This window comes from Corvus moneduloides, chromosome 24 (assembly GCF_009650955.1).
Source record: "Corvus moneduloides isolate bCorMon1 chromosome 24, bCorMon1.pri, whole genome shotgun sequence".
Taxonomy (NCBI): domain Eukaryota; kingdom Metazoa; phylum Chordata; class Aves; order Passeriformes; family Corvidae; genus Corvus; species Corvus moneduloides.
Window position 1 is genome coordinate 3,886,111 of NC_045499.1, and position 12,409 is coordinate 3,898,519.

The 12,409-nt window shown below is 56.8% G+C and overlaps 2 protein-coding genes across 8 annotated transcripts in view; one reads left to right on the forward strand and one right to left on the reverse strand.

Moving 5' to 3' along the window:
* The window catches only part of ANKS1A (ankyrin repeat and sterile alpha motif domain containing 1A), a 78,515-nt gene extending 68,867 nt beyond the window's left edge, over window positions 1-9,648 (reverse strand). For all 6 annotated transcript variants that reach the window (XM_032132802.1, XM_032132806.1, XM_032132801.1 and 3 more), the window contains exon 1: window positions 9,409-9,648. In XM_032132802.1, coding sequence (XP_031988693.1) covers window positions 9,409-9,611 — 203 coding nt within the window. In that variant the 5' untranslated portion in view covers window positions 9,612-9,648. The remainder of the gene's footprint in view (window positions 1-9,408) is intronic.
* Window positions 9,649-10,332: 684 nt separating this feature from the next.
* On the forward strand, window positions 10,333-12,409 carry TAF11 (TATA-box binding protein associated factor 11). 2 transcript variants are annotated; one of them, XM_032132991.1, is made up of 5 exons: window positions 10,333-10,560; window positions 10,638-10,777; window positions 10,954-11,041; window positions 11,271-11,367; window positions 11,993-12,409. In XM_032132991.1, the coding sequence occupies exons 1-5, from the start codon at window positions 10,366-10,368 to the stop codon at window positions 12,121-12,123; spliced, it is 651 nt and encodes a 216-aa protein (XP_031988882.1). In that variant the 5' UTR covers window positions 10,333-10,365; the 3' UTR covers window positions 12,124-12,409. The 2 variants fall into 2 exon arrangements, with proteins under 2 accessions (XP_031988882.1, XP_031988883.1); XM_032132992.1 differs by having other exon boundaries at window positions 10,335-10,506.

Below are 12,409 nucleotides of genomic sequence, written 5' to 3' on the forward strand. Positions count from 1 at the left end.
CAGGGACCGCTCCCCAAGAGCCGCCAGAGGCAGCTGCACCAACCCCTAATGCTGGAAAACTGAACCAATAATGGAACAGACAGCAAAGAGAGATGTTCCCACATATTCCATGGTGCACCTGCAGCTTCCAATCCTGGTTTCACCCAAATGCCAGCTCTGACTCTGCACGCAATGACAGCCTCAAACAGCTTTTTTCCTCACCAGAAAAAAAACTTCGTTCTTTGGGGAACATACACAACATAAGATGTTCCAAACCCCTTGAAATATTTCTGCCCACTTCTCTGCAAAAATAACAGACCCAGCTCTGAGCCTTTTCTCTGTTCAATACAGCTCTTCCAGCCAGGAGCTGCTCTCAGCAGCAGAGCCTTTCCCAGCCTGACATTTTTAATGTACAGAAGGAATGTACATATGCCAGTCAGACTCCTAAATATATGCAGGATAAAACTCTCCATTACTTCAATAATTTCAGGTTACTGTGACTGTTGCAGCAAGTAATTATATCTCAGCTGTATACAACTCACACCCATATAACAACCAGGATCCTCAGAGGCTTTTTAAACCAATTCTCTTTAGTCCTTATTTTCAGTGAAAAGCAATGTCAAGGTCACATCCCTGTTCCATTCCTTCTGTGAAATAATTTCTGTTGAGATTAGAGGAATATTTCCAAAACTGCCAAATCCAGCACGAATTCCACACATCCTCCAAGTTCCATTTTCAGCGTTCTGACCCAAAGTAGATGAGACCACAGGAGCTCAGACACAGCTTCACAGCCTGCATCAAGCTGAAAGGAGCTGTGAATGTGGCACAGGGACAATGCGGTAACTGAAAATCATGCAAAGGTGGTTACTAACAACACTCCAGGACAGCCACAAGTCATCCACGGCGATCATGGGATGAATCGAGGTCAACATCTCTTACAGGGCATCAACTCTGTCAGAGTCCCACTGTGCAGTGAGAAACCAGGGCTATAAGAAATCACTGGAAGGAAGCACTATGGAAAAAAACCAACACAAGTCCACAGGACACAGTCCTTATTAAGTCATCTGATGGATTCACTGTTCCTTGTAACAGAACCAAGATCAGATGCAAAGCTTTGAAGTCTTTAGAGCTTAAGGCTTTATCATAATCCTGTTCCTGATTCCTATAAAAATTGTGCTGATTCCTGAAACCAAGAGCAGTGAGGAAGAGCCTGTGGAACCCACCTGGGCCCCTGCATGGGGGTGCTTCAAACCTCAGCAGGCACCCAGCCTCTGGAATCGGATTCTGTTCTAAAATCATGCACTTTGTAATGCCAAACTTGAGCGGATTTCTCAGTGTCTTAATTAGGATGAGGCAAAAGTCGATTCACCTAATTTCCAACCCACTTCAATACTAGATTTGAAAGACCACCTATGACATCTTCAGCCTCGCTCGCCCCAGGAGTCTGCACAACAGCAGGCAATGGGATTAGATAAAAATCTAATGAGATAATGTATTTACATAATATTTATGGCACTCATTCTCAGACAGGGTTTGTTCTCGTGTCCTCAGTACGTGGCACTACAGACACTTCCTTTGAACTGGAAAAAGCCTGAGGTTTATTTTTAAATCTAATTTCCCTTTAAAACAAACCATGTGTTTAAACAACGGAGGAGTGTGAACGTACCTGGGCTTACCAAACCTAAACAGCAACTCAAGCTCAACTTTCCTTCAGCTGAATAACTCAGGCTCCTGCAGAGTGTCCAGTAAAGCCATGCACACACACTCCTCCTCTAATTCCCTCACCATCCTGCTATGTCAGATGTATACCCTGATTTTCACCTGAAACCCTCAACAGCTACACGTCAGCAAGCCAAGCATGTACCTAAACACACGGTCCCAGCACTTTGCATCCTGCAGCCTCCCAAACATTTAAACAGCTCACCCTCACTAACCCTGGGGAAACAGCCACCTTAACATCCTGCATGTGCCAGAGCTTGCTAAAATCCTTGGCTTAGGAAAATGTAAAAACCACACAAATCTACACACTGCCGAGATAAAAATAGTTCCAAACTTAAGCCCCTATCCAGCAGTCGGGAGTCCAGCTGGATTTTCTTCCAGGATACAAGCACCTGCAGGAATCCCTGCCCAGCATCCAGCGCCACAATCAGTTTTCAGTTAAAGGGAATTCGAAAAGTTGACACTCCAATATCTGATTCATCCAAACTTCTCAAAGCTGAGTACTTCTCGTGAGCCATGGCACAGGACAATGTCATTTCAGATTCAGGTCTAGAAAACGTGCATTTGGACGTGATGGATACCCAGGTACATGTGGCATCAATGCCCTGCCTGACCCAGGGCAGGGCATTTCCCCACCCATGAGGGTGCAGGAACACATCCTTTGGGCAACAGGACATAAAGAGCTCTGGGGACATCACACAGGCTCTCCAGGTTTTGTGAAGAAGAGGGCACATTCACACACTCCAGCTCCAATTTCATTCCAAAGGCAGCTCACACCTTCCTGTCCTGTCTTTATTTGAGCATTTGTCCCCTCCCCAGCCCCCAGGCTCTCCGTTGCCGTCAGCCAGCCCAGGTGCGCTGACATCTCCAGCTCTGTTTTCCTCCCTCCTGCAGACAGCAGCTGTGTCACTTCGCCAGTCGGTTGCTATAGAAACAAATCAATCCTCAACAGTTTTATTTTTACCAGTTTCTGTGAAATAGGATTTATCTCATTTCCATGACTAAGCTGTACTCTGGAGTGAGCTCTTTGGGACAGTGACAGTGCCAGCTCAGCACTGGGCAGAGCTCGTGCTGCAGTGACAAGAGGAAACGGCCATCACCCGTGTTCAGAGGCACCTTCTCATCTCGAGGACACTTCACCTTGAAAGGATTCCACAGCCAGAGCACTACAGCACTCCACAGCTGCATCCGAGGAGCGGAACAGAGCAGGAGTGGATGGCACAGCCCGGGAAAGGCGATGGGCTCACACGGGGTGGAGGTGTCAGCACATGTTCTCTGCTGAGAGCCAGCCTGGCAGCCCCTTGGGCACTGCCACAGGAGGGGCTCAGCCTCCAGGAACTGCCTTTCCTTTGTCGCAGGGCAGCTGAGAGGGGCTTTCCTTCTGGTCAGGCATGACAGGGATGCATTTACTCCCTTCTGTACTCTGTGTCACACCTTTCACCTATGTCCTTGCTATCCTGTTTGTTTGTCCTTCAGTCTCACTGAAACGATGCGTTACCTCACAAAAATCCAGCTGCATGAACACTGTTACTCGGCTCAGCTGCTCCCAATACAACAAATACTGCTCCAACTGTTCATCTCCAGAAAGCTCTGCTCCCTGCCAAAGGGCCTTCCACAGCCGGAGGGGACCTGTGGCACCGAGTGGAGCAGCTCCACCTCACCAACACTCATTGTTGGGGCATGACCCGCCACAGGCAGGGAGTAGAAGGGAAGGGAAGACACTGCTCCTCCATGCCCTCACCTGCAGGTTCCTGCCATTCCCTCCTGCTGGATCCAGGAACTGTGCAGCCTCGGCAGACAGGAGTTTGTTAGACCTGCCAGCTGCAGTGTTTCCCCTGGCACAGCCAAACCTCAAGAAGAAGAGCTGGGGGTGGCCTGGCCCCTCATTCCGGGCAGGCCAAGCTGGAATCTTTACACTGCACTGTAAAGTGCACAAACCCATCTGTCAAACACCCAGCATCCAGCTGAGCTCTGCATCACTCCTGCCTTCAGAACACAGAGTGCTCAGGCTGTGCTCAGATCTGCAGTGACATTTCTTCAGCTTCAGGACCGATGATGATACCAGTGGAGGCCACGAGGCTGCGGAAACGTCAGGATCTCATCACTCAAATACCCCAGGTTTGGTGACAGGCATAGCTGTGTTCTGTTCCCCAAATTCCTCACACAGCTCAATAGCAGGATAAGAATAAAAATAAAAAAGCCATCAGGGAACCTCACAAACTTCCCCTCAGGGCACTCAAGGCTCACAAGCACCTGAGCACAAACAACCCAGGCTTCATACAGCTGTTCAGGATCCTCCAGCCAGCACTGGAGTCAGGCCCAGGCATGGCATGGGAAATAAGTAAATGCATGCAGTGGATGTGTTTCATTGCTCCTTCCATGAGAGGACAGAGCACAAACCTTAGGTGAGCTCTGCAAATGCTCCTGGGAAGGTGTGTAACCTGGCAACTGGAAAAACACCTGGGAGCCTTGTGCCTGGGCTCTGCTCCAGCCTCCAGCCCCCAGCCCCGGCCACCGTGGGATGCTGGGACTGCTCCCATCCTGCACCAACAGCAGCAGTAGCTGCCTTGGTTCCAACATCCTCAGCATTCTCAACACAATGGGACCCACCTGATGCTCCTCACCTGATACCAGGACCCCTGTGACACTCCTCACAGCACATCTTAGCTCACAGCCACTCCCCTGATGGAGCATTTGAGGTAACCTGCGTGAGCATATGGATATTTCCAAAGCCGCTTGGCACTTGAAAAGACTCTCAAAGCAAGGCAAAAACCAAGCTTGTGTTCTCACCCTGTCTGACACAAACACGATAACACATTAACATTCCCAAGACAGCGAGTCCCAGAGCACCAGAGGACTCAGCATGTGGGTAAAGACTGATGGGAAGCCAATACCTGGAAGAGTGTTCAGCCCACCCAACACCCACCTGTGCAGAGCCTTCCACTCCCCATCTCTGCCAACCAAACCCTGGAAACCTGGGGTTGCCCACAGCCCATCAGGAAGGGAGCAAGACAGGGCTGTGCCAAAGGGGGTTTCACCCATCCACTCATCAATTCCCGGGTGCCCAAGAAAGCCCCAGGTGCTGTGAAACCACAAGTCGTGCTGTGCCCACTGGCTTGGGCAAGTGGAGCAGGGCAGGGCTAATGCCACTGCTCCGAGGTCCCTGAGCGAGGAGAGCCCAGTGCTCCTGACCCAGCCCTGAACACGGAACCGCACTGACCAAAGCACGAAAATAAAAACTTTCCAAAGCTGCATCACAAGATCACACAGAGACAAAACACTGCAGAGTCACAGCCAGTAAGTGCAGCCTTTGAATTCTTTAAGAAGTGCTTAGGAAACAATTCCCAGCCGAGCGCCGGTGCACACCTGTGCCTGTGGCACAAGCACCTTCAGCAATCCCTGTGCTCGGGTGTGTAATTAAAGAGGGATCTGTCCCACTGCGCCGTGTGCACGGGAGGGTGTGGAGAGGAGAAGGTTTAAAGTGGGCGAGGTGATTAATCACAGCAGCAGGACGAGGGAAAGACCCAACGCTGCCCTGTTCCGTGGGAATGCAGCAGGAGCAGCTCCCTTGTGAAGGGGAAGGGGAAGAGAGGGCAGCACCTTGTTTGCACAACCCTGGAAGCTGCACCCCGGAGCTTCCCTGCTGCTCCCTGCCGCTGTCTCTGCCGGACACTGCAGGACTCGGTGCTACCCCACAAGGCCTGGGGACACGTGCAGGGACACACACCCCGACAGCCGGACCCTGACCTCGGACAGGGCAATCCCCGCCTTGCCTGGCAACGGCGCTGTGTCCCTTCCCGAGGGAATGGCAGCAGACGGGAACAGTTGGAGCCTCACTCCCCAGGAGTACACAGGGCACTAACAGATCCCTGCTGTAAACCATCAGCCACGCCAGAACAAACACCAAACCCAACTTTTTTAAAAAAGAACTCATTTTTCTGACTTCCAACCACCCTTGGACTGTTGGAAGCCACCTCAAGTGTTCTGCCATGCTACCACGTCATTTCCTAAACCAACCAGACCCCTCACCAGCAGCAACTGCTGCAAGTGGGCTGGAACAAGGGTTGTGGCTTCTGTGGAGCAGCATTCGACCCTTCCCACAACAGATGTGCACCCCAACTCCTCATTCCCAGCAGAAGCGTCTCCTTGATACACTCCCTGAGGACTGCATATCCCATCTGGGGCTCAGCAACAGCCTCAGTTTCCCCCTCTGGCAACAGAGAGCCAGGCTTTTCACAGCAACGGATGAAAATAAAAAGCTGCTTCTGCAGATTTGGCTTTAACACAACCCATCCCTCATTGCTCCTGGCAAAACCTCCTGAATGCAGACTGATAGCTCAGCCACAGATTGTTTTGTTGTTTCCCGCCTTTAACTTCACAGTGAACCACTGAAAAAAAAATGCAATAAATCAAATTCTGCGGCCTCGATGCAAAAGTGGCTCATAACCCCAAGAAACCTCATGGATTCACGGAGCATTTCTGATTTCTGGTCTTGCTGTTGCTCATAAGCCTTAAGCTGTGCATGCACGGAGTGGGTTTTCTCTCTGGCTGCTCCCTGCTCCTCACACGGTGCTTCTGCCTGTGCCATGATCCATGGCTGGAACCGGAGCAGCTGGGCCTGGCTGAGGAGCCAGGACCTGCTCCCAACTGCTGGGCCAGGCCTCCAGCAGCTCCCCAGGCCCTGGCAGATCCCAGGGGCTGCGTGGATGCCGTGAGGGAGCTGAGCCTCCCAAACCCTGGCAGCCATCACCTCTTTGTGAGCCCACCATCTGCTCTGGCAAATCTACACTCCCATTTTCCCCCTCCTGCATCCTTCTCATTCCCCCAGCCCGCTGTCAGCATTCCTGATTCCCATCAGCTTCCCACTGGGGTTTATTCTTCTGCCCAATGTCCTGAGTGTTACACCCTGGCCCGTTCACCCCTCGAGAGAGACTTTAATTGTCTTTGAAGTTCCTCCTCCTGTGGCCTATCCCGCTCCATCCCATCCTGTTTCCTGCTCACCTGCAGCCATAGGTGATTGGAGTCTGTGCGTGGCTCCACACCCAGCAGGCCCTGCTCGGCCTCAGCAGGAGCAACACAGCCCAGACGGTGACAAAGTCCACATTTAACTGATAACAGACACGGTGGCAGCTCAGGTTACCTGATAAAACACCACATTCCAAGGAATTTACTGCCAGGGGCATCTTCTGGCACTTCATGGAGCAGCACTTGCTCTCTTTGGAAGAGAAATGGCCCAAACCAATGAGTGCCAGCTCAGAGCAAGTGCCAGCTCAGCAGGTACCAGGTGTAATGGGGGAATTCCAGGGAATGCCTGGTTTGTACCCCATCCAAAACTGTATCTTTGAGACACCTGAAAAGCACGACTACCAGAAAAAGCTGGGACAGGCACCTCAGGAGAGATGAGAATTGGGAACAGGTTGCCCAAACAGTGGGACTTAAAAATTAAATAAAATAGGAGCTAAAATAGGGACCTGAAATCGGGTGAAGAAAGGAACAAAGGGGCCAGCCCAGCAGGGCATTTATGACCCTGCTCTGGGAATGAGCTCTGGGGGTGGAGGGCAGATCAGCAGCTCCTGTGTCAGGAGAAATCCTTACAGACATGAGGAGCCTCAGCAGGACCAGGGATCAGCCTGAGCAGGGCGAGGGGCTGCCCGAGGAAGGGAAAACATGGAGCACACAGACCTGACCAAGGGCAGGCTTCTCCCCACAAACACAGCAAGCAAAACCCCATATTAGAAAAGTTCCCATGTTCTAGCATTGGAAAAGGTGAGGTTTTCTCCACCCTACAGTTCATCTGTCTGGTCCCTACAACCTGTCCCAGCCTGTGCCCTACTCCCTCTGGCCTCTCCTTGCAAGGACACTCCATAGCTGCTTCTCATCAAAACCTCACCAAAAGCTCCTCACCTGGAGGAGTCTCATAAGACAGAGCCAGAGCCCAACAAGTGGTGAAGAGGTGGGAAACTGTCACAAAGCCCCTAAATGGCACACAATGTGCAGCCAGACCAGGAACCGGTGTCACAGGCACAAATCCCAGCTGTACAGGGAGAAACAGGTTCAGGGGCTGGGACTTGGGTGGGGAAAAGGGGTTGTTCCAGTGTTGCTGACAGGTACATCCAACAACCGTGGTAGTGAACACCGAATATGAGTGACAGCTGTGACAGTCACCTGTCATCCTTCAGACACGTGTCTGTGCATGAAGCTGCATTCCCATGTGAGAAATGCAGTAACAGGTCAGAGTCAAAGGGATGGCCTGGCTCACTCTGGCACCAAGGGACCACTCCAGGACCATGCCACCATGGGCACTGTCACAGGGAAAGGCAGGGAAAGGGCACCGTGGTGCCCAGGTGCTGTCAGACAGTGGTGGATCTGGTTCAGCTCATGGGGTGTTCAACGGCACCGACCCTCTGCACTGATCTGAGCCCCCAGTGGGCACATCCATCCCACGCAAACAAGGGCTCAGACTGTTTAATATATCAAAAGAGAAGAACAAAGCCCGACCCAAGGGTAGATTTACGTTTCAGAAAGGCAAACTTGTGCCCCAGGGCAGGGTGAGCTCTCTCATGTCTGCAGGCCTCTGCCACCAGCCCAACCTGCAGGTATCCAGCTGGGTTATGTGAAAGGAAAAACTGATCAAATTTGGCCAAAACCGGGGAAGTCACATCCCTCTGAACAGTCAAATCATGTAGCAGCAGTGTCACTTGGCACTGGATGCAAATCTCCACACATCCCAGTACAAACCAATTGCTCAGGGACCAGGAGCAGCAGCATTCCCAGCAGAGGCCAAAGCTGCAGCTCCAGAAGCGCAGCAGCGAGAGGCGATGCCAAAAAATGGGAAATAGAAAAAACCTAACAAAGGTCCAAGAGCTTCAAGCCAGCAAATTCCACAGCATAGGGCTGGGGCCGGGCCGACCCCAGCCCCGCAGCCCCCGCTGAGCCCAGACCCGGCAGAGTGTCACCGCCAGCCGCGACGATACCAGCGCAGGGCCCGGATACCTCGCCCGACACCCGGCTGCACACCGGGAAAGTCATCCAGCAGCTGTCCCACCGCGGGAACCTGCCCCGGCCACGGAGCCCCCCAGACACACCACAGCTTCCCAGTGACGCCAGTCTGCAGCACCCGCACAGCAGCGCTTTGATGCCAGGGGGACAGGACACCTGCGGGCAGCACCCAGCCCTGGCAGCGCCCACTCCAGACAGACAGAAAGTCATTCCCCTCTCCTGTCCCAGCCCCCCGGCTTCTCGCCGAGGGCACACCAGCCCGAGGAGCTCCGCCGCAGCCCTCTCCGGCACGGCCCCCTCGCATCCTGGTACCCCCAAACTCTCAGCGGTGCCCAGCTCACACGCCCCTCAGAGCCCGCTGCAATGTCTCATCCCACCCCCTCGGCCCTCGATTCCTACCCGGGGAGCCTCCAACTCCGGCCCACCCCCACGGGGGACAGAGCGGGGACAGACCCCCGGCCTCCCCCGCAGCGCTGCAGCCCCAGGAACCTCCGGCATCCCTTTGTCCCACAGCCCTCTCACCCCTGGCTGCGCTCCCTGAGCACACCCAGCCCCTACAGCCCCGCTCCCCTGCAGCCCCCGGCCCCATGCACGCGACCCACAGCTCCCCGCTCCTTTCCCGTCCCGCAGCCCCACAACCAACCCCCGGTCCGCGCACAGCCCCCACCTCACCCCACATCCCTCGCTCCCCGCCCCCGGGGCCGCGCTCACCTGAGCAGGCTGGACAGCGGGTGCCCCACACCGACGCTCCCGCCGCTCCCGCCGCCGCCTCCTCCCGCGGAGCCGCCGCCGCTGCCGCCGCCACCACCGGAGCCGCCGAAGCCGGAGCTGAGGCGCTTCCCCGAGAGCAGCTTCTCCACGGCCGGGAGGTTCCCGGTGCGCGCGGCCTCCAGCAGCTCCTGCTCCTTCCCCATGGCCGGCGCGGCCCGGCCGCCCGCGCGACTTCCGGGGCGGGGCCGCGGGGCCTGAGGGGGCGGGGCCTGATGGGAGGGGCCAGAGGGGGCGGGGCTTTGGGCGGGGCCTGAGGGGACGGGAGGAGCGGGGCGGGGTTTCGTGCAGGCCCCGCCCACCGAGCGCCGCCCGCCGGCCCTCAGCCGCGCTCGTTTCGGACGGGCCCGGGGCCTTTTCCCCTGCGGGGTCCGGGCAGGGGGGCCGCTCTGACCTCGTGTCCCGCTAGGGTCCGGGTGTGCGGAGGGCGGCTCAGAGCGGGGCCGGTCGGTCCGAGCGCGCAGGGCCCGGGGCTAAGCCCCGCAGAGGCCCCCCTGCACAGCCCCGCTGCCATGGCGACAAGCCCGGCCCAGGCATCCCCTCGCGGCGCCCGTAGCTGTGCGTCATCAGGAAGCGCCGTTGGCGAGCCGTTGGCGTGGTGACATACTCCGCCCCTATCCCGGCGCCCGCGGAGTGCGTCATTAGGATGCGCTGCCGAGTTGTCGTTGCCATGGCAACAGGCACCGCCCTTGGCGCGGCGCTCGCAATCTTTTGTCATCAGGAGGCGCCGTCGCATCTCTGTTGCCATGACTACACAGCTCCCCGCCCCCAGCGTCGCCGGTAAATTGCGTCATCACGCGACTCCGCGCGTCACCGTTCCCGTGGCGATAGGCTCGCTCCCCCCCCCCGCCTCCCTGCGCCCGTGGTGTTTCGTCATCAGCAGGCGCCGCGGGCGCGGCCATGGCGGACCCGGCCCGGGACGCTCTCGGTGCCGCCGCTGTCCCGGAGCCTCCGGCCGCAGGCTCATCCCCGCCCGCGGCGGACGATGGGGCGGCGGCCGCGGGGGAAGTGGCAGCTGCCGAGGGAGTGGGCGAGGGCGAGGTGGGGGAGGCCGGCGGTGGCAGCGAGCTCAAGGCGGAGGTGGCGGACGGGGAGGTGAGGCGGGAGCGGGAGCGGGAGCGGGGCCAGGCCGGGCCGCGGGGCCGCAGAGCGAGCGCTGCCTTCTCGCCCAGGTGAGGAGCGCGGAGGGGGAGGCGGCGGACGCGGAGGACCCAGGGCTGCAGCAGTGTGCGGCCAGGAAGGTGAAGCTGGAGCTGAAGGAGCGGAAGGAGAAGAAGCAGAAAGTGGATGAGGACGAGATCCAGAAGATGCAGTGAGTGCCGGCGCGATGGTGCCTGGAAGCTCGGGAATCGTGTCCCCGGTGCCGAGCCGCAGCCCCGTCCCAGATTCCCCCTCCCAGCCCGGGTTACAGCCCAGCGCTGCCCTCTCCTCCCGGGGACCGCGGCAGGGCCTTCGCGCGGCTGTAAATGATCGCTCTCTCCGCCGCAGGATCCTGGTCTCCTCCTTTTCTGAGGAGCAGCTGAACCGGTACGAGATGTATCGTCGCTCCGCCTTCCCCAAGGCCGCCATCAAGCGGGTACGAGAGAGGTAGCAGGAGCCCGAGCAGGGCGGGCTGGGGGCTCCCCGGGGCCCTTCTGGAGCTGTGCCACCCCCGTGGCTCAGCCCATTGTTCCGGGACAGCTGATCCCAATGGATTCCAGCGCGGTGGCCCAAGGGCAGCTGCAGCTCAGGCTCTGCCCCCAGCACCCCCGAGGGGCTGGGTAGGGCTGAGAGGCTCTGACTGTCCCCATCTGTCCCTGTCCCAGCTCATCCAGTCCATCACCGGCACCTCCGTGTCCCAGAACGTTGTCATCGCCATGTCAGGCATCTCCAAGGTGTTTGTTGGGGAGGTGGTGGAGGAAGGTGAGTGGCACCTGCTGAGTGACAGGTGAAGAACACGGGGTAAATTCCCTGCTTGGAGCAGGATGTGGAACAGCCCCGGGTGTTCGTGGTTCTCCCTTCCTGTAGCAGCTCTGGTTCAGAGCAGAGCCCGGTGAAGCTGCCACAGCCCCTCTGATCCCACCGGTGCTGCTGCTGCTCCTCCTCCTCAGGTGGAGAACCTGAGGTAGCAGCTCTGTCCCTCAGCCCCAGAGCAGCTGCATAACGAGGATCTCGTTAGTGCTGCAGGGACAAAGTTTGGGACAGGGGCTGGGAGCTGACCCAGCTATTCCTGCTCAGCTTTTGGGGGGATCACAGCCCATGTGTCCATGGCCCACCCGGCCCCTGGGGCTCCAGAGCAGAGGCTGTGAGCTCATCCATTCCCTGGATCCAGCATCTCCATGGTGGCAGAGTGGTTTATAAGCTGTCCTGGTTGCTGCCCTGGGATTCCTGTCAGGGAGGAGCTCACGGAGCCAGGTTCATTGCTGGCTCTGAGCCGCAAACCCCGAACACAACCATTATCTGTTCCCTTTGAAACTGCACTGCAGCAGCAGCAGGGGATGGGCAGAGCTCAGCTGTCCCCTGACTGACATCTCTCTCTGTGTTCCAGCACTGGATGTGTGTGAGAAGTGGGGGGAGCTGCCCCCCCTGCAGCCCAAGCACATGAGGGAGGCCGTCCGGAGGCTCAAGGCACGAGGGCAAATCCCCAACTCCAAGTACAAAAAGATCATCTTCCACTGAGAAAGGTTGAAATGAGCTTCCTGTAGGACCTTCCCACATGGACTCTTCTGTAAGGCCCCTTTGGGGTGGCCTGTGGCACCCCAACGATGCTCCTGCTGTCCCTGCCCACCCTGGGCTCGGGACCCCACACTGAATCCATCCCTGACCTGGACTTGGGGACTCCTCTGCCTCAGCATGGCAGGGAAAGGAACATGCAGAGCATTTCCTGCTGGCCCAGAGGTGCCATCTGTGCCCAGATGTGCGGCTTTTTTTGTACATTAAACTTATTCTTGTGTTGGTAACCCGA